Raw genomic sequence first — 25,441 nt, forward strand, 5'->3', positions numbered from 1 at the left:
TATTGCACGGAATTGGCCAAGCCGGGGGCGACGAGCCCGTAGCAGGATCAACCTCGGTGGATGAAGAGCTTCCATCGGATGGTACTGGGAAGTAGCCATAAGGCGGAAGCGAGTAGCCAGTAGGCTTTCCGGGGTAAGACGTGGTATTGGTGGCAGGGGAAATTGAACCCGACGGAGAGCTCGAATTGGTGAAAGTAAGGGTCTGAGTGACCGAGACCGTGCTGGTAGATCTCGACTGAGTGACTGGCGAGCCCTCAGTGGAAGATGTTGATTTCGTGCCAGTCCTTGGAAGGCCGCTGTAGCCGACGAGTGGAGTCGATGTTCTGGAAACAGTGCCGTTGCTAGAGAAGGACCCAGTTGTATTTGTGAGCAACGAAGAAGAAGTAGTCGAGTTTGAAGGACTGATTGGCGATCCGGAAGTGACAGATCCAGAAGGAATGGGCAGTTCCCAGCTACCAGTACCGTAAGGCGGCCTCATCCCTCCTCCATAGCCACGGGTAGGCATCGTCGGGTCCGCAATGGAGGAACTTGTGGAATTCTTATCGCAGTCGTCATCTTTCTTAATGAGGGCACCGCGTTGGACTAGACCCTGGTCAGTAGACAGCAGAGTAGATCGACAACCTTCCAATCGACTTACCAGGAATAGGCTCCGAGGCAACCACAGCAAGTAATGCCGCCACGGGCAAGAGGCAGGAAAGCTTCATCTTCTGTTGACTATAAAGGCAGTAAAGATTGTCGGAAGCAAGACAGCAGACACAAACGATCGTGGGGAGAAGGGTTAATGACTCGCGATGGGAACGAGGGGACAGCTCAATAAACGAACGAGGAGCTTGGTCAGACAGAGTCAAAAGGCAGCTGGCGTCGTTACCTGACGGTCGTTCATATACATGTACAGACCCCACCGGGGAAGACCCCCACCACGTCCTCCTCCTCCAACCCGTCAACAAGCCTTGCAGGGCGCGCACAGGCAAGTACCCAGCTCGAGACCTGCAGGACGCGCCTCTGAGCGGCAGACGGGGCCCAACGTCTGGCAGCCTGCATGAAAGGCTGCAACCTGCAATCTCCACCGGCTGTGTAATCGCGCAGGCCGTCAGCTCGTATCGATGAAAGACAGTAGGGGGGTAGGGAAGACAGCGCTGACGTCCGCCGGGCCCGCACTGACATGTGCTCAGGGATTCCACAAGGGATGGCTTAGGGTCGCGGGTCGAGGGCCTCCCCATTGTGCGCCGTGGCGGAGTGTCCCTCTCGGACGGTCGCCACTGGTATCAGCCTCGCACATGCGAGCCGTGTGTCTGGCGGGACGGTGGTACCATGGGAGGTGGTCGGGGCTTTCATTCAGCCTTGATTGAGGGGGTATCAGGTCGTCGTGTAGCTTAGTGAGAGTCGTTTGAATTGATGAAACATTGTAAGGCGGGTGCGGACATGACATTTGGTGGAGTGAAGTGTGGAGCTCTGGTAACATCCACGCCAGCCTTGAGTCATCAGACGGCTACATGCAACAAGCTTCCATACATTAGATTATTATTCGTTCTTAGGACGCTTCGACGTCAAAGCATGCTTTCTTCTTTGGGCTGTACGTTCGCTGCAGATGTTGCACGAAGCGGGAGAGCCGAGTTTGTCACCCGGCGTGGTGCCACCCACCACCTTGCGGCTCTGTCGAGCACCCGCTGAAGCCGATCGGTGTGCCTGCATCTACCAAGTCAGGGTAAACGAAAACACAGAGCAAACGCTACACGTAGGTCAGATCCTTTGTGTTGGTGTTTGTCGTAAGGAGAGCGTCGGTCATTGTGCGGCCAGGCTGGCTTGGTTTGTTGCTGCGGCGCTCGTATCATGGCCGCCACAATCTATCGTAGGGCGACTACGAGCTCATGGCTCCCACATTGTATGCGCGAGACAATACGGCGAACCTGTCTTGAGCGTGGCGTGCTGCAAACAGACGGTCGTTTATTGCCGGTGGTGGGATGATGCAAGGCCACAGCGCGCGGGCAGGGTTACGCCTTGCACCGATGCAGAGCGCGCTGCAGGTACTGTGCAACGACAGCAACCTCGGCTGCACTGCTTGCGCCATTGCAGACCAGATCCTCCCTGTGGGAAGTCACGGCAGGCCGCGAGCTCGTTCAAGCGAATCGACATACCCGGCTTCCCGTCCTGAAGGTACGTTTGTTTGTAGTACGCCCGAAGGGAGATCGACCGTGCGGCCGAGCAAGGTGGTCGACGGGCGATTGAATGTCAGATGAATGTCGAGGCTGATCTCAGCGACGGAACAACGCAAGGAGAGCACCGAGTCACTTGTCGCACTTTGGTCAGACAATGACCACAAGGTAGGACAGCAGCAAGGGCCGTCGAGACTTGTGGCGACTTGTGAGCATTCTTTCCTCTCTTCCCTTGAGAGCAACAGAAATGGCTCGCGGTGGCAGCTGTCAAAACCCGTGCAAGCAGTGCGTGTGGGTCCGTTTAGCCGCGAAGATGCAGCGCAAACAGCAGGGTTGGCCCTTTTCAGCCGTCGTGATGATGCGCGCCAGACAAGCATGCTTACCCATCAGGGCGCATTCGTTCACACCTCTTCGGCCATATCGTCCGCAAACGGACTCCTCCCTCCCTCATCCGGACTGTCCACCACCTGCGCACGCGCCGGAGGCACCTTCAGCTCGCCACCAGCGGCATGCGCGCCATTAGACTCCTTGGCCTTGTTCTTCCTGCGTCGGGGAGCAGGGACGGTAGGTTTCTCCTTCGCCACCACCTTCGCCGAGACCTCATCGACGCTCAGGCTACTCTCGCCACCGTCATCGATCGACATGCCGAGCAACTTCTTCGCAACCGCGCTCTCGTCGGGCGCAACCTGCTGCAGTTTCTGCTCAATCTCGCGGTCCTTCTCATCGCCCTCCTCGCGGATCCATTCGACCTGCTTGCAGCGGATTACAAGGCGGATGACAGTTTCGTCGACAGGGGCGAAGTGCGCACCGGAGCGGTGCACAAGCAGGTAGAGCAGGCGGCGCACCTCGTTACGCTTGTAATTGTTGCCTTCGCGGCCGAGTTGTGTATTCTTGAGCAGGGGGCACAGCACCCGCAGGTAAGTGTGGCGCAGGGCGCGCTGGCCATCTCGTTCGGCGCCGTCGGCGGTCTTACCTAGGTCGCCGCTGCCAGGGTCGAGGTCGAGCAAGTTGCGTATTATCACGTCGACTAGGACGTGTAGGTCGTTGGTGTAGAAGTATTCGTAAGTGGCGGGCGTGGTGAAGAGTAGGTAGAGTAGCTTCAATATGAGCAACTGCGGGCCTAGTGAGGACTCGCGATTGAGAAGTAGAATCAGATTCTCGCCGAACGTGCGGTAGGACGGGCCATGCATGGACAGAATCTTGAGTATGCGGTTGGTAAGCGGCTTTTCGGTGTCAGGTGATGTGGGAGCGTTGGCCAGACACATGTACTGCTCGTTGAGCACGAGCAAGACGCGAATGATCGGGTAGTGGTAGGGGTCGTCAGCGTCATCGGAGAGTTGCTCAATCATCTGGAACAAGTACAGGATGAAAGTGTCGTCCACCACCACCATGTCTTCCCGCGTGAGCTTCTGTATCCTCGCCATCTCAAACAGCAGTTCCAGTAGCATGCGGTACAGTCCCACAGCATCGTCTCTTCGATCGCTGATGAGTTCCACCAGTCTCGCAAACGCTCCTTCGTCTTGCATCATCTCAAAAGCAGACTCATTGCCTCGCCCATCGAACAGAAAGATCGCGGCTGCAAGATGCAGCGTGTCCACATCGTCATCCTGGTCCTTTCGATCAGCATTTCTTCCAGCTCCTCCCAGTAGTGTCCAGCTCGCTCGCCAGCCTCCTTTAAGTGTACCATACCTGCAACAAACAGTACAATATTTGCCTGCGGACATATTCCCTATTCGTAGCGAAAAGTTTCGAGTCCAGCAACTTGTATACGTAGCGCGCGAAATCGTACTCCGAAAGCAGGTATTCGTCTTTTGTCACAAAAGCGTCTGGTCAGCCCTGAAATTGACATCTCTTGTTGAATTCGATTGGTTCAGCAGCGAGTGAGGAAAAGTAGTCCGTACCTTTGTGGTTCGTAGCGAGTTCGAGGAACGCGCGCAGCACGTCGTCGATGTCCTCGGACGTCTCGAATTCCGGCGTTACGATCGTGTCGAGTTCTGATCAAAAGATCACCAGTCAGCATTGCTCGTATCTTGTCTCCCCTCCATACAGTATCCAACTAGATCCTCCTCTTCAAAAGCCCCGCAATCCAACCCAAAACTCTACAACCGCACCGGAAAAGCCACCTACCGTCCCAAAACGCCTGCTCGCTCTCAAGCGCGCGAGAAGCCTCCTCGGCCTCCTCCGCGCTCATTCTCTTATTATTCGCTCCAGAGCGCCGGCCAGGAAAAGCTCAGCTAGCTTATCCAGAAATACGCAGTTCGGGTCGCTCAACCATGCCACGCGAAGGGAAGGACAAGTGGTTGAACGCGGCATTCACCGCCGTACCCGTGATCGTGAAAGTGTATTAGACAATTAGATGGCAAGCAGGCCGAAAGACCAAAAGCAGAGCTCCGAAGCAAAAGCGTGTTATTTCGAGGTCCCGGTCCGGAGAGCTGTATGTCCGACGACTACCAGCTCACACGCCCATCATAGGCAGGTCCACCAGCCAGCCAGCAGCAGCCCCGGCTTCGGGGAAACGCAGCCCGCGATCGCAGGATGACGCAGCCGGCCGTTTCGCCTGCATGCACGCATGCATGCCCGCCTCGCTTCGCGTGACTTGACTTCAGACTGCCACGCGATCTTGAAGTGCGCGAGATCCACGCGCTTTACAGTAGAGATCCTTAACACAGAAGAGCCGTCTGTCTAGACATCCACGACGGCGGCTTTCGCAGCGGCAAAGGAACGCTTGCGGCCCTCTTGCTCTCTTCCGCAATCGTTCCGTTGCCCGTCGAATCGGCCGACAGGAAGCGAAGAAAAGCCCAAGACATCGTTCAATTTGCCAACCTCGGCGCCCTGCTTCGCTTCGATGTACCCTCCCCGTACAGTACATGCACCCTTGTACCTCGCCTGGCGCATATAAGAGGGGTCGTTGCTCGTTCGTCATTGTTTAATTTATGGCTTTTGTGTGCCCTTGAGCTTTCTTCGAAAGATATCAAAATGAGATGTCGACTATACCGCGCTTCGGCGAATCGACGAGAAAGGACCGGACGATGTCGCGAAATAGTCTAACCGCTCAGCATGGATATTTGAATACCTGGCTCGGAGCCCGCCGACTCCATCTTCACCAGTCACCTATCTTACGCGCTGAGGACTCCTCTCAGCCAAGGACTCTTCCAAACATGGCACCAACTCTCTCCCGGCTACCTATAATCATCCAACGCTGATGACCCCGACACGCCCTCAAGGGACTTTCCCGAAAATGGCTCCCATCCTGCCAGGAACCGAGAACCTCTCGCCCGTTCAAAGGACATATTCAAACACGGCATCGAATCCTACCCAATTCACCAGCTGACTGACAGACGGACTCTCACGGACCAAGCAGCTTTCCAATCTTCGTGGACTTTTCATTCATCCCTATCTCATCATTCCCAAGGATATGCGTCTTTTTCGGAAGAAGAGCAAAAAAAAAATCCAAAAATCAAGGGAAACCGATCGAGCTTCCACCAGCAGCAGCAAAGAGAAAACCCCGCCCCGGAAAAGAAAAAGAATCAAACACGCTCGATGCGTAGCGGCGCAGGGCGTTGAGCCCGTGTCGCGCTTCTCTTTTCCCCCCAATCTCGTCCCTCATGTCGGGCTCGAAAAAGCCATCCGGCTCGACAGACAGACAGACAGACCGGCCGACCCGTCCGAAACGCCATTGCAAATCCCGCTGTCTAGACTCCAAAAAACCAAAAGCCACCAAAGGACCGGAAGGAAAAAAAGAGAAAAGAAAAGCGCTCAAACAACCTCCCTCTGACTGACCGCCCCGCTCCCCCTCCTCTTCCCCAGACTCGTCACGGAAGACAGCCGCCTCCTCTTCTCCTCGAACCACTCGTCCGCGCGCGCGGCGTGCTTCGAGTAGATCGCGGCGCCCATGCAGCAGGCGGACAGGAACATGCAGGCGCCCGCCCACAGCTGGACCGTCCTGAAGTCGTTCAGGAACTCCGTGATCAGGTGGCCGGCGATGACGGGCCCCGTGAGGGCCGGCGCCGCGGCGCACGTGTACATCATGCCGGTCCACTGGCCGAGCTTGGCCTGGGCGGCGGGGTCCGGGCCGAGGATGTGCGCGACCGAGGCCGGGGGCAGGCCGATGACGGCGCCGGAGAAGACGCCGAAGACGACGACGAAGGCCAGCGCGGCGGTGACGGTGTCGGCGAGGGTCCAGAGGATGAGGGTGAGGAGGGAGGCGACGAGGGTGACGAAGCAGTGGACGTTGAGGGCGCCGAAGTGGTCGCAGAGGTAGGCGGAGGAGAGGCGGCCGAGCGTGGAGGTGGCGTTCATGATGCTGAGGAGCCAGAAGGCGCGCATGGCGTTGTCTTGGGTTGCGGCGGTCTCGAGCGGCCCGCCGCGGGGGTCGTCTTTGTAGCCGATGCCCGTCTCCGCGGCCCACTCTTCGAGGTTGAAGAAGACGGCGTAGAAGCCGAAGAAGAGGAAGGAGATGGCGGCGCAGAGCCAGCAGAAGGAGCGGTTGCGGAAGGCGTGCGTATCGACCCAGACGTCAACTTTGGCCCAGGACTGGGGCTTGCGGAAGAGGTGCTCCGGGTTGGGGCGGGCGATGAGGATGGCGAAGATGCAGGTGACTGCGGTGAGGGTGGAGGTGTACCGCTGGGCATTGTTGAAGCCGACTTTCGGGATGAGGAACTTGAGCATCATGGGGTAGAGGAGGCCTGCAATGCTGGCGCCGGAAGCGACGATGCCGATGGCGAAGCCCTTCTTTTTCCTGAACCACGTTGCGACGACTAGAATTCGATCAGTCAGGACGATACTTTTCTTGCTACACGATCGGGACGACATACCTTGAGAGCTGGTAACGAAGAAGCAAGCCATGCCGAGGCCAGAGAGCAAACCCTGGGTGAACCAGATAAGGCCGTAGTTGCCCTCACCGTAGCCGCCGCCGCCGGCAGAGACGCTGATCAAGAAAGAGCCGAGTGTGACCAGCACAGACCCGGTGATGACAAGAGTCCTGTGGTACCCTGCGTCGAGGAAGCGACCGACGACGGCGGACAAGGCGAGCACGGTGAAAGATTGCGTTGAGCCGACCAGGTTGAAGAGGAGGATGTCTTGTCCTGGCAGGAGGTGCTGCATGTAATAGGAAGCGTACGTGCCGTACGCATTGACTATGCCCCAGCTGTTGAACATACTACAGTATTGTTGTCAGCTGAGGCTCATGCAAGACGAGACGGGTTGCATCGATCGATTGATCGTCGACTGAGACGTTGGAACACTCACAGCAAGAAGCCACCGAACAGGCAGAGGTAGGCTCGCGGATTCTTGGGCCAATTGGGCTCGCCGACGGGGAAGACGTTGCTCTCCGAGGCCATGGACAACGACCGCATGGCCTCGAGAGGCGGCGGCTCGGCATTGTCGTCAGGAGCGACCTTGTCGTCGTCATACTTGACGCCGCGGTCATGGCTGGGGGAGCGGGAGAGGTCGAGCTTGCTGGGAGCACGCGAGAGATCGAAGGAGGTCTTCTCTGAAGCGAATCGAGAGTCGAAGGTGACGCTGGGCTCGGCGGGCTCCTTGGGCGATGGAGCCATGGTGATGGCGACGACGGTGGTGGTAGTAGGAGAAGGTTGGCGGACCGTTGGACGGCGAGGCCTGGGCGAAGGGAGGGAGGCAGTGACGAGACCGCAGAGTCAGGACGACGGTAGGGCAGAGGATGTCGTGTCGAACACGCGTAGGCAGGCGGAGCAGAGAGTGGTCAACACAAGGGAGGGCCGGGCGGGATGGAGGGGCGAGATGGGACTATATCTACGATTTGCCTCGAGCACCCAAGCCGACGGACGACGACGATGCGGGTCCTCCCCTCCCCATGGAGAGCGGGCGGCGGCGGACAAGGAGATCGCGCCTGCCTCTCCTGCGCGCACCACGCAGCCTCCCAAGACTCCGCCGGCGAGCACATTCGATGCCACACCTGCCCCGCCGGCGGGGCCAAGCGTTCAGCGTCCAACAGCCGGGCCCGCCACGAGTCATCGTGCGCGATGTAATTCCACCGCACGCAACGGCGCCCGCACAAGCTGCCATCTGTTTCACACTGGCTCAGCGATGCGGCTGCGAGGCGGGCTGCGGCGCACGCACGCACGCACGCGCACACCACCTCTGCTGCGCCCGCGCGGCCGCACGACGACGACGGCCGGCGCGCGGGTGGGTCGCCGAGCGTGGAGCGTGGAGCTTCGACGCAGCGCATGCGCAGCGCTGGCGGGCGGACAAAGAGAGGCGCGCGCAGTCATGCACATCCAGCTGCTCAGCATTTGCTCAGCATTCCGCCGCAGCGACGACAGGCAGGATAGGCGTTAGGGGAACCACGGACCACGCGCTGGGCCCGGGGCGCAGGTGGTGAGGTCGGTGGTGGAGCCCGCCAGGCGCGCCAAGGCGATGTGCAGCGCTTGCCCTTATTCCTTATCTCTGCGCAAGCAAGACAGCTCTGCGGTGATTCAGCCAAGAGGGTTTGCTGCCCGCCGTCCGCCAGCGCCACGCTGTGCTGCGGGTCGCCGGTGCGGCGCGGAGCTGCTGCCACGACGACTCGCAACTGGGCGAAACGCTGGGCGCTGGGCGACGGGCGATGGAGTGCTGGCAGCTGGCATGCTATAGTGTGCGTGGGCGTGGGCAATCCACAGGGTGCCAGTGTGCCAGTGTGCCTGTGCAGTGCCAATGCCAATGCCGCCGCAGCAGCGCGGGAGGATTGGAAAGGGGGGGGAAAGGATGATTATGCTTACTGCGGGTGGCTGCCCGACCTGCCGGGAGCGCTGGCTGCCGGGGCGCTGAGGAAAGATTAGATTAGACTTCTGCGTATCTGCCGCGGCCTACGGCGAAGGCGTGCACTCAATCTCAAGGCGCGCGCACGCATACCTTACACATGCATTATTCCGCCGGGCTGGATAGGAGCGCGCAGGCAGGCTGCTGCATGTGAAATACACACCCCGGGCGCCGATCCAACCCAGACACGCACGCGCGCACGCACGCACGCGCGCGCGGACTTTGGCCGAGCAAGCACGCTGCAACGTCGCCATGTCTGACCGGCCACCAGGCGCCGCTGCGGGCTTTGACGAGGGCCAGCGTGGGTGGGACAGGCGACGTCGTGGTGCGCGCGCGCGCTCTTGGTATCGGGGTCGCCAAGGGCCTGCCAATGCGGGTGATCTGCGCTTGACTCTCCGCCCCGAAGTGCTTGAGAGATAGGGAGGAGGAAGAGGCGCACGAAGAAGCTTCCCACCCTTGCCTGCCCTGGCCCTGCCCTGACATGGAGGCGCCGGCTGTCGTCATCGCCGTGTGTCGTTGAGGCTGCTGCGCCTCTCGATAAACACGACTGTGATATGAGGTGAAACGGCAGGGCAGATCAGATACGCCGCTGCAGGTGCGGAGATGCGCGTGCAGACGGCGGCGCCGCCGGATCTCGTCTCACATCGCATCACACACACGTTGTGCGTTCCAGCCCGGCGGGCGCACACCGGGTACGGTATGTAGCACGCACTGACGTCTGGCAAGCCGGCCAGGCCAGGCCACTCCGCAAGTGGTGATGAAACTAGGTGGCACCGCCATCCCACGCCAACCCCGTGGAGCGTTATCGTTCCCCAGGAGAAACGGCGGGGCCAGCGGCGATCAGTGCGTCGTCGGCGCCTGTCCGCCCGAGAGCCAGCGCGGTCAAAACAAAATAATCCGCCATATGTCTCGATGCGGAAGCAACGGGCAGCGATTAGACTCCGACCTGCACGGAATCCGTCGGCGCCTCGAACCCAATCTGCGCCCGACGACGCCTCATTCGAAACAACACCCAAGAACTCCCGCCTTCGCCCGCGCCTCTCCTCCCCTCTTGGCGATATCCCCCCGGCACCCTGGATAGGCAACACAATAAAACGATCGACATGGCCGCAGGCCTGCAAAGTCAGGTCGACTCCACCGCAGAGTAGGGCTAGTATCACGGTCTGGCTATTCGTCGGCACACCCACCTGTCACGCCTGACCAGCTGCCCTGCCATCAAAGCCCGACGACTAGCCCGACCACGCATACGTCTACGTCTACGTCTGTGGCGCATGCGCTCCTTCGAAGCCCAAGCAAAACAAAAAAAGAAGGGCGGGAACAGCAAGAAGGTCTGGAAGCTATGACTCGTGCTACCTCAGCCAAGGTAGGTCAGGTAAGGTAAGGCACTAACCCCAAGAAAATCCGACCCTGAGGCTGCCACTACTTCCACCTCACCTCCACCTCGCCATCTCCACGCCGAGAGATTTAGCACGCGTTCCACAGCTTCCGCGCCGGACAACATCGAAGGCATGTGCGCGGCCGCCGGGGCTGGGCGGTGTTTGCTCTGCTTACTTGCATTGCTCGCTCGCACGAGTAGGCGGCTGCGGTGTTGGCACGGGAAGCTGATTCATGAACGGTGCGTGATGCATGGAGACACAGGCATCACGTGCCGCGCAGGACGACGTTGGAGGAAGCGGGTTCGTGTTCCCTTGCCAATCGATGCTTTTGCTTTCCCGGATGTAAGTTTTCCAAGGTGAGGTCCTGGAATATGTGAGGGGCGCTAGGTAAGGTGCTGGGGCAAGGCGCTGGTGAGGTAGCATCCGTTGTTCACGCCGCGCCGCGCGAGGTGTCTTATGGGCTAGAAAAGAGAGCGGAAAGGCAACGATACTCTGGAACGCGGTAGCGCGCTTTTCTTGCATTCAGCTACCTTAGTGGTTAAAAGCTACCGTTGTTCTCGATGGAAAGCGCGCTTTGCGAGGGGGAAAAGCCCTCGGTCGATCAATCAATCGATGCTAAGGTGAGTTCCGATTTTGTCCTGCGTTGCTGCACTGCGCTGCGCCGCCTTTCGGACCATCAGCGTCCGGCCGTCCATCGATCGGCCAACCCATCCAACAGACCAGCGACCAGCAAACGTCCTCCACCCCAACTCAGTCCCCTCCAAACAACCTCTCCATCCAAACAGTGCCTTCCAATCCCCTCCATCGCACCCTCCCCCTCAATACTTCCCCCGATTCCCAAAATCACACGCCCCCACAGCCCTATTCCCCGGCACAACGTCCCTCCCCTCCTGCCACTCCCACACCAACTCCCGCAGCACATCCGCGCCCGCCTCGTCGAACCGCCCCACGTGCATGCACACCTCCTGCAGCACGAACACGCTCCACGGCAGCGCGTGCACGATGCTCTCGACCGGAAACGCCGCCTGCCGCCGCACCCAGGCGCGCCAGAAGCGCGCCCCGAGCAGGTCGACGGCGTACTGCGCGAGCTCGGAGGCTTCGGTGGGGAGAGCGTAGGCGAGCAGGATGAGCGCTGCGTCCGCGAGGCGGATGCCGAAGTACGGGTCGTGGGCGCGGGGGTTGGGGGCGCGGTGAGGGTGCGTGGGCGTCGGGGCGAGGAGGGGGGCGAGGGGGTCTTCTTCTTCGGATTCTTCTTCTTCTTCGACTTCTTCTTCTTCGAGGGGTTCTTCGAGGGGTTCTTCGCTTTGCTGCGAGGAGGCTGGGGCGGCGCTGGCGGGCTCGGGCTTCTTTTTGCGGGTTTGTGGCGGGAGGCGAGCGGCGTCGGAGGACGTCGGCGGGGTGTCGGAGGTGAGTTTGAGGGGGTCGGTTGAAGGTTGGTGCTGGGAGTCGCGGCGTGGGGCGGGCAGGGAGGAGGCGCGCGTGCGTGGTGGGGAGGGCGTGGCGGGGGAGGGGTGCTGGGGGGTTGTTAGTATATGGATCGCTACTTGGAAAGAATGTTGATGAGAAGGTAAGGGTAGACGTACGTCTGCGACTGGCGCTTTGCGCGCCGCGAGGCTGGTGGCCGAGGGCGAGGCCATGTTGCTGGTGTTGCTACCTTATTGCTGCCGTTGCTGTTGCTGTTGTTGTCGCTGGAGCTGCTGATGTTGCTCGTGCTGTTGACGATAGTCACTGCTCAGATATGACTGGAATAGTATGTCGTGAGAAGAGTCTGTGGGTGAGTCAAAAGGTCATATGAAGAATCTGTTCGTCACTTGATTTCAGGCGCGGACATGTGAAAGTGAAGTGGCGTCAAGAAGGGGCCTTAGGCAGGAGCGCGCACGTGAGAGAAAGCGCGGGTTAAGTGAAGTATGGCCGGAGCGAGGCGGCCGCGTGGAGTTGACTTGTGATTGATGGCAGACGGATGTCTGCTTCAGTGAGGTCTGGATGTTCAGTAGCATACATACTCTCTGAGGGAGTCGCATTTAATCGGAATATAGGAGAAGGTATGACCATACTATGCTCTGAGATGCACCGATCATTGAATCGAGATTCTGTCGCAATCAGGCGCTCTCAGACTTAATACAAGATCTCAAAGTGCTAGTGGAGATGGTAGAACAAGACTTCATCGAGATATCTGGGAAGATGTCGATCGTGAATTGCAACGGTTCGTACCATGCAAGCTCTTCGCATCGAGATCATCTTATCATAGATCCAGAGAAGAGAGTGTACTACATACCTTTCGTCACATCATCCATGAAGATATCGAGAGCTGACAGTGGAGCTCTTCGCATAAACCCTTCGTCAGAGAGCAAAGGGTCACCAAATCCCAAAATGCCCATAAGTGATGGGATGACGGTTGATAGCATCGCCGGGGGCTGACAGTGGAGGGAATGGCATCTTGCGTAGTGAGCACGTCCTTCTCTCAGTGCCAAATGACGTCTCGGGCATAGACATGGCATGTTCAACATCGCTGTTGTCGTCGCAGAGCCATGTAAATCATCTTCACTTCTTCCGAGCGCGCCACGATTTTGATCTTGTGAGGTGAGCTTCGTCTGCATTGCGCTGCCGTGTCCTGGGGCGTACACGTATCGTGCGATGCCAGTAGATATGTAATCTTAAGGGCTGAGATCAAGGTAGCTGGGAGAGCCTAGGGCAGGATCGTACCTTGAATCGATCGACTCGGGGAGAAATCCGAGAATTCTGGAAGGAGAAACGTGATTCGAGAACTCTAGAGGAGGGCAGTACCTGTGGAGTGTCCGAGACGTAGGAACACGAGAGAGATGGCTGCAAGATGGCAACATGCAGGCCCCTCGGGTAGATTATTGATCTTGGGGAGTCAAGTTCGATGGTTTGAGCTTGGGATTGCCCTAGGATTACTAGTTGAAAGGGCTGAAAGCCACCTACTTCCGACATGATTGGTCCCAGCGACGAAATACTGCAGTATGGCTTGGGAACTTGGGGAAAGCGATTGCTGAATGCGGTCTGTCGTTTCGGTGTCAGCAAGTGCTCTTGTAGTGTAAAGGACTGACGCTGCGGCGGCACTGGACACAGACCACATTAGAAAAGAGCATGCGATATCAGAGTAAGAGAGCGATTCGAGAAGTACGGTAGAGTTGCTGAACGAATTGTCAATATTCAACACCCTGCATTCGAAATAGCAGGGTCCGTATTCGAGATGTTGTATTAGGTAGCTGGATCTACCGAATCGTAGCAGTGAAGAAAGTCATGACGCCTTCGCTGGATAAAGGGACCGTCGGGGATAAGGAGAAAAGAGAAACAGACCAACCACGGGCGAACGACATCGCGCCGTGGAATGTAAGGGCAGGCCGATTGACACCGCGTGTTCATAGACAAACCAAGCCCAAAGCACCTGCGCAAAAAAAAAAAAACAGACAGGCCAACAACAGCAGAAACAGGGAAATCGCTCAACTTCGGTTCACAAAACGACAATGCCTCCGGCCCCGCTCAAATGCCCTTGATGGCAACCGTCCTCTCGCTCTCGAGCTTCTCCTTATTCCGCTCCTTGTCCTGCTGCTTGCAGTCCTCGAGCCCGGGGCAGCTGTGCGACTCGAGCATGCGGTGCTTGCCGCAGAAGTGGCCCTGGCAGAAGCCGCAGTCGCCGACGATGCGCTGCGCCGCGTCGCGGCAGTCCTTGAAGTTGCAGCGGATCTTCTTGGGCGCGCCGCCGCGGATGGGCAGCGCCAGGTGGATTGTCGACTCGCGCGTGATGGCGTGCGATGTGAGCGGCGCGGAAGGGTCGGTCAGGTGCTTGCCGGCGTGCACGAGGCGGAGGGAGGAGGACGGAAGATTGGTGCGGAGAGCGAGGAGTGAGTGCAAATTTGAGACGGTGGTTGATTGAGGAATGGTTATGGGGAAGGCTGGATGCGGTGTTAATCGTGGGTTCGCTAAGTGAGTCTGTGGATGGTAACTTACTGTCGCCTGACAGGTTCTTGACGAAGATCTGCATGGTCTCCTCAGGCTCCGCGGACGAGGCGCGAGAGGAGGCGGAGTTGACGCTGGAGATGCTGTTGGAGCGCATGATGGCGGATTGGAGTGTGGTCGTAGAGGGTGCGGTAACGGTTGTGGTGCGGCGACTGGGTGTATGACGATAGTGCCGCGGATGTGGTCGGCGACGGACGAGCAGCGGAGAGATAAGACGGGTGGGCTGGCAGCGAAGTCGGCGGCAAATGAAGCGGTTGGAGAGCGGCAGCAGCTGGGGGTTGTGTGGAGGAGGAGAGGAGGGTGGGAGGGCGATGAGTGGCGTTTTGTAGCGCTGGGGCAGTCGTGGAGCTGAGTAATAGTAAGGGTCACAGGCAGGGCAGTCAATCGGTCAGTCGCGCAGGCGGAGGATGAGGTGTCGCCTGAGCGTCTCGCCGCGCGCTCGGCCTTTGGCCCGTCATCAATGCGTCTTCCACCACCTTCCGACCGCAGCCATCGCCGCCACTGCGCAGCCCGCCCGCGGTCCGTCAGAGCGCGGCTGCTGATTCGGCCTGCCGCGCTGCGGTACCTGGCGCAACGGTCGTGCCCGTCCACCGCGATCTGCCCTGCAGCGCCCGTACATGCGTGAGTCGTGCTCCAGGTGCTGTCCACGCCTATCACCATCCACCACTCCCTGCCGGCGCTCCAATCCACCTCGGCCGCTTCCCGCCCGACAACCGCCCGATCAACCCCAGGCTGGAGACGAGCGCGAGGCGAGGCGACGCGGGCGATCAGGGCACGCACGCCGCACGCTCCGAAACAACGCAGCACATGCCGCCCTGTCTGTGCCGGGCCGCTGGCTGAGGCGTGCTTGCTGGCCTCCTGTTACCGCGACTGTGCGACGCTGCTCCTCTCTCGCCCTTCCTCATCTCATCCCTTTCATGCGAGCAATGCGGCCATGCCCCTTCTGACCCTTGGCCGCTGCGCGCTCCTCGCTCGAAACGCCTCCCTCGGCCGAAACGTCGTGCCGCCAGCTTTGCAGCGTGCATGAACCGCCGTTGCTGATGCCCGGCCACGTGTCGACGATAAGCGGTCAAGCGCCTCGCCTGCCTTCCGGAGTGGACACGCATCTTGCGTGCTGGCAGACGATGTGCTGTGGCATGATCGATGCACCTATTTAGCCATCTGCGACGTTGATCACTGGTAAGGTATCTACGGATATAGTGTCTACGTCCTATACGTGCTCCGACAGCGCGATGCTTGATCCACCAGAGCGACAACCCTCGCAAAACCAGTCCCGTCTCAAGCCCGGACGAGTTATAGCTACGACTATGACGGCGACAAAACATGCTCCGATGTAGTTCTACAAGAGCTATGCTCAGATACAGGCGCTCATGGCTTCGTTGGGAATATCGGTACCGTGTCTCGCAAATCGTCTGCTTCCTCACATGCATGCAACTTATCTTCATGTTTGTCCCGAGAGCCGTGAGTCTCACTCCGTCCCACCGGCAGCGTACCGGGTTTGGAGACCAGCATCAATCCACGGTTCATCCGTACGAGCATCTGCCATGGCGGTCGCAATATTGAGAGACACACCGAACAATAATGACGTATTGGCCGACATGCCTGCATGTTTGGTGTGCTGTGAAGACCTGCGATATTGCAGAACATGCGCTGTTCATGGTGTCCCTACTGACAATGATGATAATCCGTAGGCATCATGGAAAGCATGAAATCTTCAGTCAGCGTGTTCCTCGGTTCACATGCATTACCTTCATCAATTCGCTGGTCCGTAGCACCGCCACGCTGCAAGCCACCGACCCGTGCCAAAATCCCAGCCGAACAGGGTCCAGACTCCCGGACCGACTTCACTCCTCCGCGCTTCGCGATCTCCAGCCTTGACCTGCACTGTCTATACAAATGCTGCAGAATGCCACACTGCTGCCATATTCGAATTTCGTGTCCCACAGGTATGTTGGCACGAAGAATGCTTGAACCATGGAATTTCACCGGCCACTATGCGCAGGTCTCGGTGTACGCCTCTGTCTTGCTCCGCGGCTTTTCGATCAAGATGCATCCAGTTACACAGGCGACGATGACATGCTTCGCATGATCCATAATATGCCGGAAATGCGGAGACTCATTTGATTTGTGCTGTAGTGAGGCAGCTGTCTGCTACATCTGTGTCCATCAATGATCGCTTACAGTAAGGCTAGCACACATTGTGCTCATTCCAAGCTCCCTCCTTCAGGATGATCAGTATGAACAGCCTTCATGCCACCCGTACGTTCAAACCGACGCTTCATCATGGGCACATCACCCATTGATCAGGTGCACGTCTTTATCGCAGGGACAAATGTTATACCGCGGCACCCGGACCTACTTCGATGCTCGCACAGAAGCAGACGCTGAGTCGCTTGCTCGAATCGCCATCCTCAAGTATCGATACAGGATGAAATATTCGTTTCCACTGCCCAGCTTGAACGATTCTGGACTAAACTAGATTGGAGCACGCAAGCAAGACTGCCTGGGTGAGGCGGAAGAGCGCTAAATGTGCAGTGAGACCGATAGCGAGTCTAGCAAGGCCATGTTCGACAGCTTCTGTGAGAGATGCGTTGCTATGCAGCGCGGCGCGAAGCCTGAGGCTCATAAGCCCGGCCTCATAACAACGCATCACGCGCCGCTACAACCTTCTCTCGAGCATCACACAGCAACAATGACTTCCAACGGCAACGCGATGAACGTGCTCGCGCACAATTGGACTCCTGAGGAGATCATGCAGGATTTCCATGGCAAGCTCAAAGGCGTCGTCCTTGTTCGTTGCATGGAATGGTACACCAACGATGAAGTCCAGGCGAAGGTCAGCCTCGGCCGCGACACCCCTATCGACAATGCAAACATGCTTGCTGAGCACAAGCGCAATCTCGCCAGCATCGCGTTGGAGAGCGGACACTTGCCGACCGTGTTCAAGCTGCAGTTTGACAAGCGTCGTTTGATCAACTTGACGGTCCGGCTGGGAGAGGAGCATATGACGGTCACAATGTTGAGAACGGCGATCAACAGGAAGGACAGCCTTCAAGGTCACGACAGTTCTTACTCCCCTTTCAATCGGAGCGGTTGATTTCGCTGACCTTTCGTAGTGCCCACATTGTCGGCCACTCCAACTCTACAAGAGCTCGAAGCCGCCCGTCCAGAACACGGCCGTTACCACTCAGGCAAGGCCCGCGAGACCCGCGACTACTGGAACAAATTCCTCGACGCCGCCGGGCGACACTCAACTCTCAGCATCCAGAGAGCCTACGGAATGGGCCAAACGAGGGTTCGCGAGGAGATCTCGAGAGCCAGACAAATCGTCAGTCGCATGCAAGAGGTCGAAGACCTCGAGCGCAAAGGCCAGAGCTTCCCGCAGACCTATACGCCACCGGCGACTCTGCTACCGGGCCAGCAGATCTACACGCTTCCTCCGTCGGCCATGGACGTCGTGACAGCCGCCAAGGAGGCGAAGAAGAGAAAGCGGCAGGCCTCGCGGAACCCTCAGACTCCGCGCAGCAGGATCGTCATACTCAAGCTGCCGACTCAAACGGGCCAGCAGAAACGGGCAGTTACGCTCCCGTCGTTCCAGGGCAATGGCGCGACTGTCGCTACAACTCCGACGAAGGGAAAACCCGCCGCCTCATCCAACCCTCAGACCCCGCGTAGCAGGATCATCACCCTCAAGCTGCCGCTTCAATTGGAGCAGCAAAACGAGACACCCACGCTCCTGCCCTCGCGTTTTAATGGCGCGACTCCCCTCAAAGAGTCCAGAAAGACAAAGCACGCCGCCTCGTCCAACCCTCAGACCCCGCGCAGCAGAATCGTCACCCTCAAGCTCGGCAATGGCGCAACTGCTGCCACAACTCCGAGGAAGGGAAAAGGCGCCGCGTCATCCAACCCTCAGACCCCGCGTGGCAGAATCGTCACCCTCAAGCTGCCGCTTCAGACAGAGCAGCAAAAAGAGACACCCACGCACGAGACACCCGCGCTCTCATCCTTCCGTTTCAACGGCGCGACTCCTCTCAAAGAGTCGAAGGAGAAAAAGCGCCCCGCCTCGTCCAATCCTCAGACGCCGCGCAGCAGAATCGTCACCCTCAAACTCCCCCCTCAAACCCCTAGACAGCCCCAGACCCCCACCACAACAAAGCCAAGGCAACGCCTCCTCTCCCTGCGCACAAACCGCACCCTCCGCAACCTCCGCCTGCAGCTCCTCGTCGACCCGAGATCCCTCCCGCCCCTCTCCTCTCTTGCAGAAGACTTCTCCAACGACCACATCCCATCAACCAGCCCCGCCGAATTCTCTGGCGAGACGCCCCACACCATCGACTCCTACCTAGCCTGGTGCGCGGCCGACGAACCCGTTCTACTCGCGCGCTACGGCACCGCACGCATCGGCAAAAACGTCGCGGAGATCGTGCGCTTCTGGCTCGAGGAGGTTGCTTTGGCGGAGGAAGGCGGGGAGAAGGAGTTGGGGGAGGGGGGGACGTTTTTGGGGGTTCTGGGGAGGGCGTTGGGAGATTTGGAGGGCTTTGAGGCGTTGGTTGAGGACGGGAGGGAGGGGGTGGATGAGTGGGCGAGGAGAGTTCAGGACAGTTGAGAGGGCGTAATGCTTGAAGATAGTGAATAGCTCAATGGATTCTCCACTTGATCAGCGTTGCTCGAATTTGGCTCTCCCTCTCGGTGGTGAATAGATGGGCACGATGGTCTGGGCCTGACGGTAGTAGGATCGATGTCGCTGAGATGCGCTCGCTGTACATGCATGTGAGGAGCTACGCTCTCAGTGGTGAGGGTACGATGGAAAGCCTGCATGTGTTGTGGTAGCAGCACAGAGTCGCTGAGATACGCCCGCCGCGCAAGCACGTGAGGAACCGTGCTCTCAGTATTAGGGGTATGATCTGGATGGTCTGTGTCTGTTCACAGTGGCACAAGACGTCGGGGAGACGACCAGCGTAGGGGCATTTCGAATATTCGACACTCCTGCCTCACCACCTATCTAACGAATCCATGGTGGATGGCAGTAAACTTGTTTTGTTTCATTTGCGTCGACGCTTTGCGGAAAAAGTAGCACGTTTCGAGCTTTCCATCAGCTCAACTTGAGACGGTGAAGCCGGCTTCGTGATGACGACTGAACCCGGCCACATTCGTTTACGAATAAGGATACAGTATACGAGTAACACGAGAACAAACCAAAATGTCATTTCAGATAACGGCTGAGGGCGTGAAGTGTGCACCGAAAAGGAAAAAATTGGAAGAATTGCCAATGTTGACCAACCCCAACCCTAACCCTACCAACACATAGTCCGAAATGCCATGGCCCATCATCGCCGGGAATTTTTCCAGCAATGTGGACACGAGCTGTGTATTAAGCTCACAACACTAGTCTCAGCAGGGATCCTCTTTTCATGAGACGGCGCGCATACGGTTCGGACAAGATCACAGAGCAATGCGATCGCAAAGTGAGAACGGAGAAGTCACACCTGGAGTTCAATGAAGGGGTAACCACGCTCGCGTGATGGGGTATCTTGAACACCTTACATCTACAAGACTACTCGCCCTCCGCCGCCTCCGCCGCCCCAGCTGCCTTCGGGGGCCCCTTGGGCGGCGGCGGCAGTCCGCTATTCGGCTTCGGCGTTGACGACCCAGACTCCATCTCCCTACTCTTCTGCTCTCCTTCCGCAAAGTAATCGTCCAGACCAGGCACAGGCGCATGGGCCCTGGCCTTTCTAGCCTTCCCAGGAGGAGGCCCTCCTGCACCGGGCGGAGGCGGCGTCGGGTTGTTCGTCGGCATGTTGGCAGGGACGAGGAAATCAGCTTGCGGACTAGGCGACGGACCAGCAGAGCCGTAAGCGTCAAACGTAGACTTCTCATTGAACGCCGCCGGCTGGCCAGCCTCGAACAGCGTCTCGCCCGGGGCCTGCGCGGGCTCCGTCAGCGGCGCAGGAATGCGGTGCAGGGCGCCGTATCCCAGCACGCAGCCCAGCGCGCCCTCGCCGCCCCAGTTCTTCGCCGGCGTGATGGTGATCATGCGCGTGACGTCGTACTCGTTGTTGTAGACGTACAGGCGCAGCGGGCGGCCCATGAACTCCTCGACCAGCTCGCCCAGCCCGGCGTCGCCGCGCAGCACCCCCTCCGGCGACCCGATCACGTAGTCGCTGTACGGCAGCAGGCCCGCCACGTCCGCCGGCGAGTTCGGCATCACGTCCAGGATGTGCCACACGTCCTCCACCACGCTCAACGGGCTCCATTGCAGCGCCAGACCCAGCCCGTGCTCGTGCGGCACGCTCGCGTAGATCTCGCGGATCGCCTGGCCTTTGGCGCTGTAGACTCCCAGGCTGATTGTTGCGCCGGCGCAGTTGCGCACTTCGGTGGAGAAGAGGGTGGGGTCTGCGTTGTCGATTGTGCGGCCGTTGATGCCGATGATGAAGTCGAACCAGGGCTCGAGCGCGATTTCGGTGTTGGTGTTGCGCAGCACTTGGAAGCCGTATGCGCCGGCAGAGGAAGGCTTTTGCGCGCTGCCGTCGGCGGCATCGAGGCGGGATATGAAGCGGTTGAGGGCGCCGAACATGTTGGCCATTGTGTAAGTGGATCGAAAATGTCCTTCGAAGAGAAAGGATGTTTTGTTTTTGCTATTCTCAATTATGCAATATGGTTGTATGCAGGATCAAGTCCGAACTTCCTATGCTGAAAACCGCAATGGGAACATATAGGAGCAGGGGAGGGATTGCAACAGACGCTTGATGTGTCCTGAGCCGGAGCTCGCGTTGCTAGTCGCGTATCGAATTGAATGCCTGAAATCTCAGGCAAGAAACTGTTGATCTAGAACCGGCCTAGCTCCGCTTGCTCGACTTCACTCCTTCATTGGTTCAGGCGGCTTTTGAACGACTGCTTGATCACTTGCTTCCACTTTTTTGATCCAACATAACCTCTGTGGCCCTCAAACTGCACGTTTGCACTTCACGGACCATCTGCCGATTATCTGAGCGCTTTTCCGGCAAGTATCGAGGTTTCTGGGCAGAATCGTCAAATTGCGACAGCGATGGCTTCCGGCGAAGCTGCGGCACAGGCCTTGCCTGACGGCGTCCACCACTACGATAACGCAAAGCAAGTCCCCGTCCAGCTCTCGAAATACTGGCGTCAGCGACATGAAATCTTCTCAAAGTACGACGAGGGTGTTTGGATGACAGATGATGCATGGTTTGGCGTGACTCCCGAGCCTGTGGCGAAGTAAGTCCGCATAGCGGTTTGCGCGCTTCCAAGCCACTCAGCTTTGTTGGTTGGAAACCTATTTACACATTACAGGAAAATCGCCGACCACGTCGCCACGGCATCCAAAGACAAAACTGTGATGATCGATTGTTTTGCCGGAGCCGGCGGTAATACTATCGCTTTTGCTCTGTCTGGACGATGGAACCAGATTTTCGCGGTTGAGAAGGACGAGAAAACCTTGGCTTGCGCCAAGCATAACGCAGAGGTCTATGGCGTTTCGAAGAAGATCTTCTGGATTCATGGCGACATCTTTCAAGTGCTTCAGACAAGGCTCAAGGCTGCCCTCAAGAAAGCAGTCGTCTTTGGGAGTCCGCCATGGGGAGGTGCGTCGAACCGTGTGACACTGAACTTTGCAAGCGGTGCTCTGCTAACGACGACAGGTCCGACATACATCAACTACGGGATCTTTGACGTGGAAATGATGCATCCATACTCTATGAAAGCCCTCTACGGATCATTCTCGGCAACGGCGACACATGTCGTGCTCTTTCTCCCCCGGTCCTCGGACCTGAAGCAGATTGCGAAGTACGCACGCAAGGACGAGAAGCTGAAAGTCACTCACTACTGCATGCACAGTTTCAGCAAGGCACTCTGTGTGTTTTTCGGCCAGTTTGAGACGAAGTGAGCTTGGAAGGCCGCCGGTATTCTTTTGACTAATGCACCACCAACGCGTCAGCCGCCAGCGATTGCGACGAGGATTACGGCAGTTGATGGCTTCTAAAGCGAAACTCTCACAGTATCTGGATCATCGTTCACATAGAATCAAATCCTGACCCACCTGCGCTGGACAACGCATGGGAGGCAGTGAATTCGAAGCGCGCCCAGAGTGATGGGAATGGCCGCGTGATCGGACTCAACGAGCAGCTGACCTCCGGAAAAGCGGGGTGCCTTCCGTGCTGCCAACAACTGTGGCGGTTGCCTCGAGTGCAGCATCACACCGACTTGTGAAATGAGGGCGACTGATAAGGCCCATTGAGGATGCGCAAGGTCAGTCAAATTGATAGAATACCCAGTAGTGATAGTGGTTGAGAACGAATCGTGCGTCGCGCGCCCGCTGTCGAGCGGATCGTGTCAGAAACGCGCGCGAAGTAGGGTAACTATCGCACGAATACATCTCACGAAACAAATGTCTCAACGCGAAAGCAGACTCGCAACCAGTCAATTACCATACCCAGCAGAAGACGCATAGATGGGCGAGTGGTGGGTGGAGTTTGTGTTGTGTCCCGTCGAAACAGGCGTCGAAACAGGCTTAGCGCTTGCCTCCAGCGCGTGTGATTGTGGAAGCTGCCTCAGAGTATAAGAGAAGGAAAGCCCCGCCGCGCGCCCGCCCTCGAGACACCATTCTCCCTCCTCCCAGCTCCGACCGCAACCAACAACACTGTTTATCTTTATCCGAGACATATAGCTCGAGTCGCCAGATTCCGCTCTATCAGACCAAACAACCAATTACCATGCCTCCCAAGAAAGCTTCCACTGCTGGCGCGAAGAAGTCGGCGCCCGCTGCTCAGCATGCCAGCTACCAAGGTGCGTCTTCATGTCGCCCACTCGCAAAGATGCTTGTGTGCAGATCGTTTTCAGAGTTGCAGGAAGCTGACGCGTCACAGACATGATCAAGGAGGCTATTATCAACGTACGTCCTACCAGCTCGTCAACATGATCGCCGAGTCGTGAAGCCGCCGGTCGCGCGTGCGACAACGCGACCGGCGTTGCGCCTGATTGCGGCGCATTGCACCCACCACTTCAATGGTAACGAAACTCTTACTGACTTGTCTTCTTGCCTATAGCTCAAGGAGCGCAACGGTAGCTCGTAAGTAAATCCTCCATGTCGTCGTCGTCACGCGTCCAAACACGGGCGCGATGTCGCGCACCTCCGTCCTGCACATCTTGCTAACGTACATGTTCTCTCATAGTCGCCAGGCCCTCAAGAAATACGTCCTCGTCAACAACCAGCTCGGCAACGTCAAGGATGCGCAGTTCACCTCTCTCTTCAACCGTGCTCTCGCCAAGGGTTCCGACGATGGTGTCTTCGCCCGCCCGAAGGGTAAGCCCTCCCAACGATCGATACAATGCATAGCGGATCAGTGCAAAGCTGTGATCGTTCACTCGATTGCAAACGTGCAACCAGATGCGACTCCCTGCATTCGATTCGAACGAATCCCTCGCCCCTATAGCTGATGCTAACATACTACCTGCAGGCCCCTCTGGCCCCGTGAAGCTCGCGAAGCCGGATCCCGCTAAGGCTGCTAAGCCCGCTGCCTCGAAGACCGCCACCAAGAAGACGACCAAGACTACCAAGAAGGAGGATGACGCTGCTGCCCCTAAGAAGACCACTAAGGCGACGACCAAGAAGGCGCCTGCCGCGAAGAAGGCTTCCACTAAGGCCACCACCAAGGCAACCACCAAGACCACCAAAGCCACCACAAAGAAGGCTCCCGCTGCTAAGGCCAACACCAGCAAGAAGGCTGCCCCCAAGGCTGTTCGTAACTCTCATCATCGCACTCGATACCTCTTACTGACAACATGTAGGCTCCCGCTGTCGAGGAAGAGAAGCCTGTCGTCCTTACTAAGACCAAGACCGGCCGTGTCGTCAAGTCTGCCCAGCCTCAGAAGACCAAGAAGGCCGCTGCGCCCAAGAAGGCTGCCACCACTAAGAAGGCTGCTGCGAAGAAATAAGTTTCTTCACCTCGCAGCTTCTTCTACCTCCTGTCATCACCGACGCTTGCAACAGACTCTTGGGCGGCGTTTGCAAGGCGCACAAATGGCGTGCACGTGTGGGTGTGATACCAATTTTGATCCGGGTGCTCTCAGGCGAGCACATTGACGACGGGGTTTGCTTTTGATTTTCTGACGGCACTGTTAATGTCGCGGGTTACGGATTTTCGTTTGTGGGTTTCTCTGTTTGGCGTTCCTCTGGTCATGTGAGCGCGGGATTGCGATGACAGGAGCAGACGATGCCTGAGGGCAGTGTGTTACCAATGCGCGTACATAACGGGCATCAAATATGTTTATGTTCATTTCACGAGGAGTCTCATGCAGTGTTCGTTGTACGTTACATGCACTTTTGTAAGCTGATGTCATGTCTGTCAGGCTGCGCTGCCGATAAACAGGACGCGACTGTGCACACGTCGTGTCGGCGGCCAGTACAGTAATCCAATAGCACGGACTACTGCCCAAACGCGTGTCGCTGTTGCCGCGCGGATAGGGCTGTCTTGGTCCGGAATTCATGGGTCCCGAAGGCCGTGTGCATTATTGTATAGAGGGTGGATACCGTAGTCGATTATTATTTTCTGGACGACCGTATACTATGCACAGAGCTACACCATGTATCAACAGCGTGATCACACAGTAAACACGCACGGTGTACAATGATGGTCGCGTCTGCACCCCTATGACGACGGTGGCCTGGTTATCTGCCGGCCGAGCCTGAAGCGAAGTCTGAAAGCTGGGTCGGCGCAGTCGTTAGCTCGGAAACTACCCGCATCCTACCCGCAACCGAGAGCTGGGCGCTGTTTGGGGGAGACCTACGCAACGCTCCCTCGACAATCTCCACCGCGCTTCCTTACGTTTGCTGGACATTACCGCCCGCCGTCACTGCTATTCCACGATACCCCGCCGCTGCTTTTCATTGGATTGCTACCTGTTTGCACACATATTGACCCTTGCCGCGCGCGCCCGCCAGAGACTCCGCCAGCCGTGGCTGGGACTCCGCCTCTGAGACATTTGCACCGGTGCGAGCTGGAGCGTCCACCCACCACCGACAGGACGACGCCTGACCGAAGAGACAGACTCGCGACCGCGCCAGACTCCGCGGACGGGCTTTTCAAGATTCCAGAACTGGCGAACTCTGTTCCCGTACCCCAGCAGGGGGACAATGCCTGCCTG

At 58.0% G+C, this 25,441-nt stretch overlaps 7 protein-coding genes across 7 annotated transcripts; 3 read left to right on the top strand and 4 right to left on the bottom strand.

The window, feature by feature from the left end:
• Nucleotides 1-872: 872 nt before the first annotated feature.
• On the bottom strand, nt 873-4,579 carry WHR41_04278 (uncharacterized protein). Its single transcript, XM_069372884.1, has 4 exons — nt 4,281-4,579; nt 4,055-4,147; nt 3,843-3,961; nt 873-3,760 (listed from the first exon to the last, which is right to left on the bottom strand). The coding sequence occupies exons 1-4, from the start codon at nt 4,342-4,344 to the stop codon at nt 2,555-2,557; spliced, it is 1,482 nt and encodes a 493-aa protein (XP_069230313.1). The 5' UTR covers nt 4,345-4,579; the 3' UTR covers nt 873-2,554.
• A 1,330-nt stretch (nt 4,580-5,909) lies between these two features.
• On the bottom strand, nt 5,910-7,708 carry WHR41_04279 (uncharacterized protein; the record flags this gene model as incomplete). Its single annotated transcript, XM_069372885.1, has 3 exons — nt 5,910-6,910; nt 6,968-7,311; nt 7,401-7,708. The coding sequence occupies 3 exons, from the start codon at nt 7,706-7,708 to the stop codon at nt 5,910-5,912; spliced, it is 1,653 nt and encodes a 550-aa protein (XP_069230312.1).
• Nucleotides 7,709-13,723: 6,015 nt separating this feature from the next.
• Nucleotides 13,724-14,654, bottom strand: WHR41_04280 (uncharacterized protein). Its single transcript, XM_069372886.1, has 2 exons — nt 14,276-14,654; nt 13,724-14,220 (listed from the first exon to the last, which is right to left on the bottom strand). The coding sequence occupies exons 1-2, from the start codon at nt 14,379-14,381 to the stop codon at nt 13,808-13,810; spliced, it is 519 nt and encodes a 172-aa protein (XP_069230190.1). The 5' UTR covers nt 14,382-14,654; the 3' UTR covers nt 13,724-13,807.
• Nucleotides 14,655-16,595: 1,941 nt separating this feature from the next.
• WHR41_04281 (uncharacterized protein) lies at nt 16,596-18,890 on the top strand (the record flags this gene model as incomplete). Its single annotated transcript, XM_069372887.1, has 2 exons — nt 16,596-17,340; nt 17,401-18,890. The coding sequence occupies exons 1-2, from the start codon at nt 16,812-16,814 to the stop codon at nt 18,888-18,890; spliced, it is 2,019 nt and encodes a 672-aa protein (XP_069230191.1). The 5' UTR covers nt 16,596-16,811.
• Nucleotides 18,891-19,838: 948 nt separating this feature from the next.
• WHR41_04282 (uncharacterized protein) lies at nt 19,839-20,867 on the bottom strand (the record flags this gene model as incomplete). Its single annotated transcript, XM_069372888.1, has 1 exon — nt 19,839-20,867. The coding sequence occupies one exon, from the start codon at nt 20,865-20,867 to the stop codon at nt 19,839-19,841; it is 1,029 nt and encodes a 342-aa protein (XP_069230192.1).
• Nucleotides 20,868-21,188: 321 nt separating this feature from the next.
• WHR41_04283 (uncharacterized protein) lies at nt 21,189-22,184 on the top strand (the record flags this gene model as incomplete). The annotated part of the gene is made up of 3 exons (XM_069372889.1): nt 21,189-21,517; nt 21,593-21,882; nt 21,940-22,184. The coding sequence occupies exons 1-3, from the start codon at nt 21,330-21,332 to the stop codon at nt 22,182-22,184; spliced, it is 723 nt and encodes a 240-aa protein (XP_069230193.1). The 5' UTR covers nt 21,189-21,329.
• Nucleotides 22,185-23,010: 826 nt separating this feature from the next.
• WHR41_04284 (uncharacterized protein) lies at nt 23,011-24,573 on the top strand (the record flags this gene model as incomplete). The annotated part of the gene is made up of 6 exons (XM_069372890.1): nt 23,011-23,083; nt 23,164-23,189; nt 23,344-23,366; nt 23,470-23,600; nt 23,755-24,035; nt 24,086-24,573. 6 exons carry the CDS (start codon nt 23,011-23,013, stop codon nt 24,230-24,232), a joined length of 681 nt encoding a protein of 226 aa, XP_069230194.1. The 3' UTR covers nt 24,233-24,573.
• Between the last annotated feature and the right edge of the window lie 868 nt (nt 24,574-25,441).

Source organism: Cladosporium halotolerans (genome assembly GCF_011745625.1).
Source record: "Cladosporium halotolerans strain TM138-S3 chromosome Unknown Sca11, whole genome shotgun sequence".
Lineage (NCBI taxonomy): Eukaryota > Fungi > Ascomycota > Dothideomycetes > Cladosporiales > Cladosporiaceae > Cladosporium > Cladosporium halotolerans.

Excerpts from the sequence above, each read along its gene's own strand:
- WHR41_04278 (XM_069372884.1), bottom strand. The coding sequence starts at position 4,344 with ATGAGCGCGGAGGAGGCCGAGGAGGCTTCTCGCGCGCTTGAGAGCGAG. Across the intron at positions 4,148-4,280 it reads CGAGCAGGCGTTTTGGGACG|AACTCGACACGATCGTAACG; the intron begins GTAGGTGGCTTT and ends TCTTTTGATCAG. Across the intron at positions 3,761-3,842 it reads TATTGTACTGTTTGTTGCAG|GATGACGATGTGGACACGCT; the intron begins GTATGGTACACT and ends CGAAAGGACCAG.
- WHR41_04280 (XM_069372886.1), bottom strand. The coding sequence starts at position 14,381 with ATGCGCTCCAACAGCATCTCCAGCGTCAACTCCGCCTCCTCTCGCGCC. Across the intron at positions 14,221-14,275 it reads CAAGAACCTGTCAGGCGACA|CCTTCCCCATAACCATTCCT; the intron begins GTAAGTTACCAT and ends CACCGCATCCAG.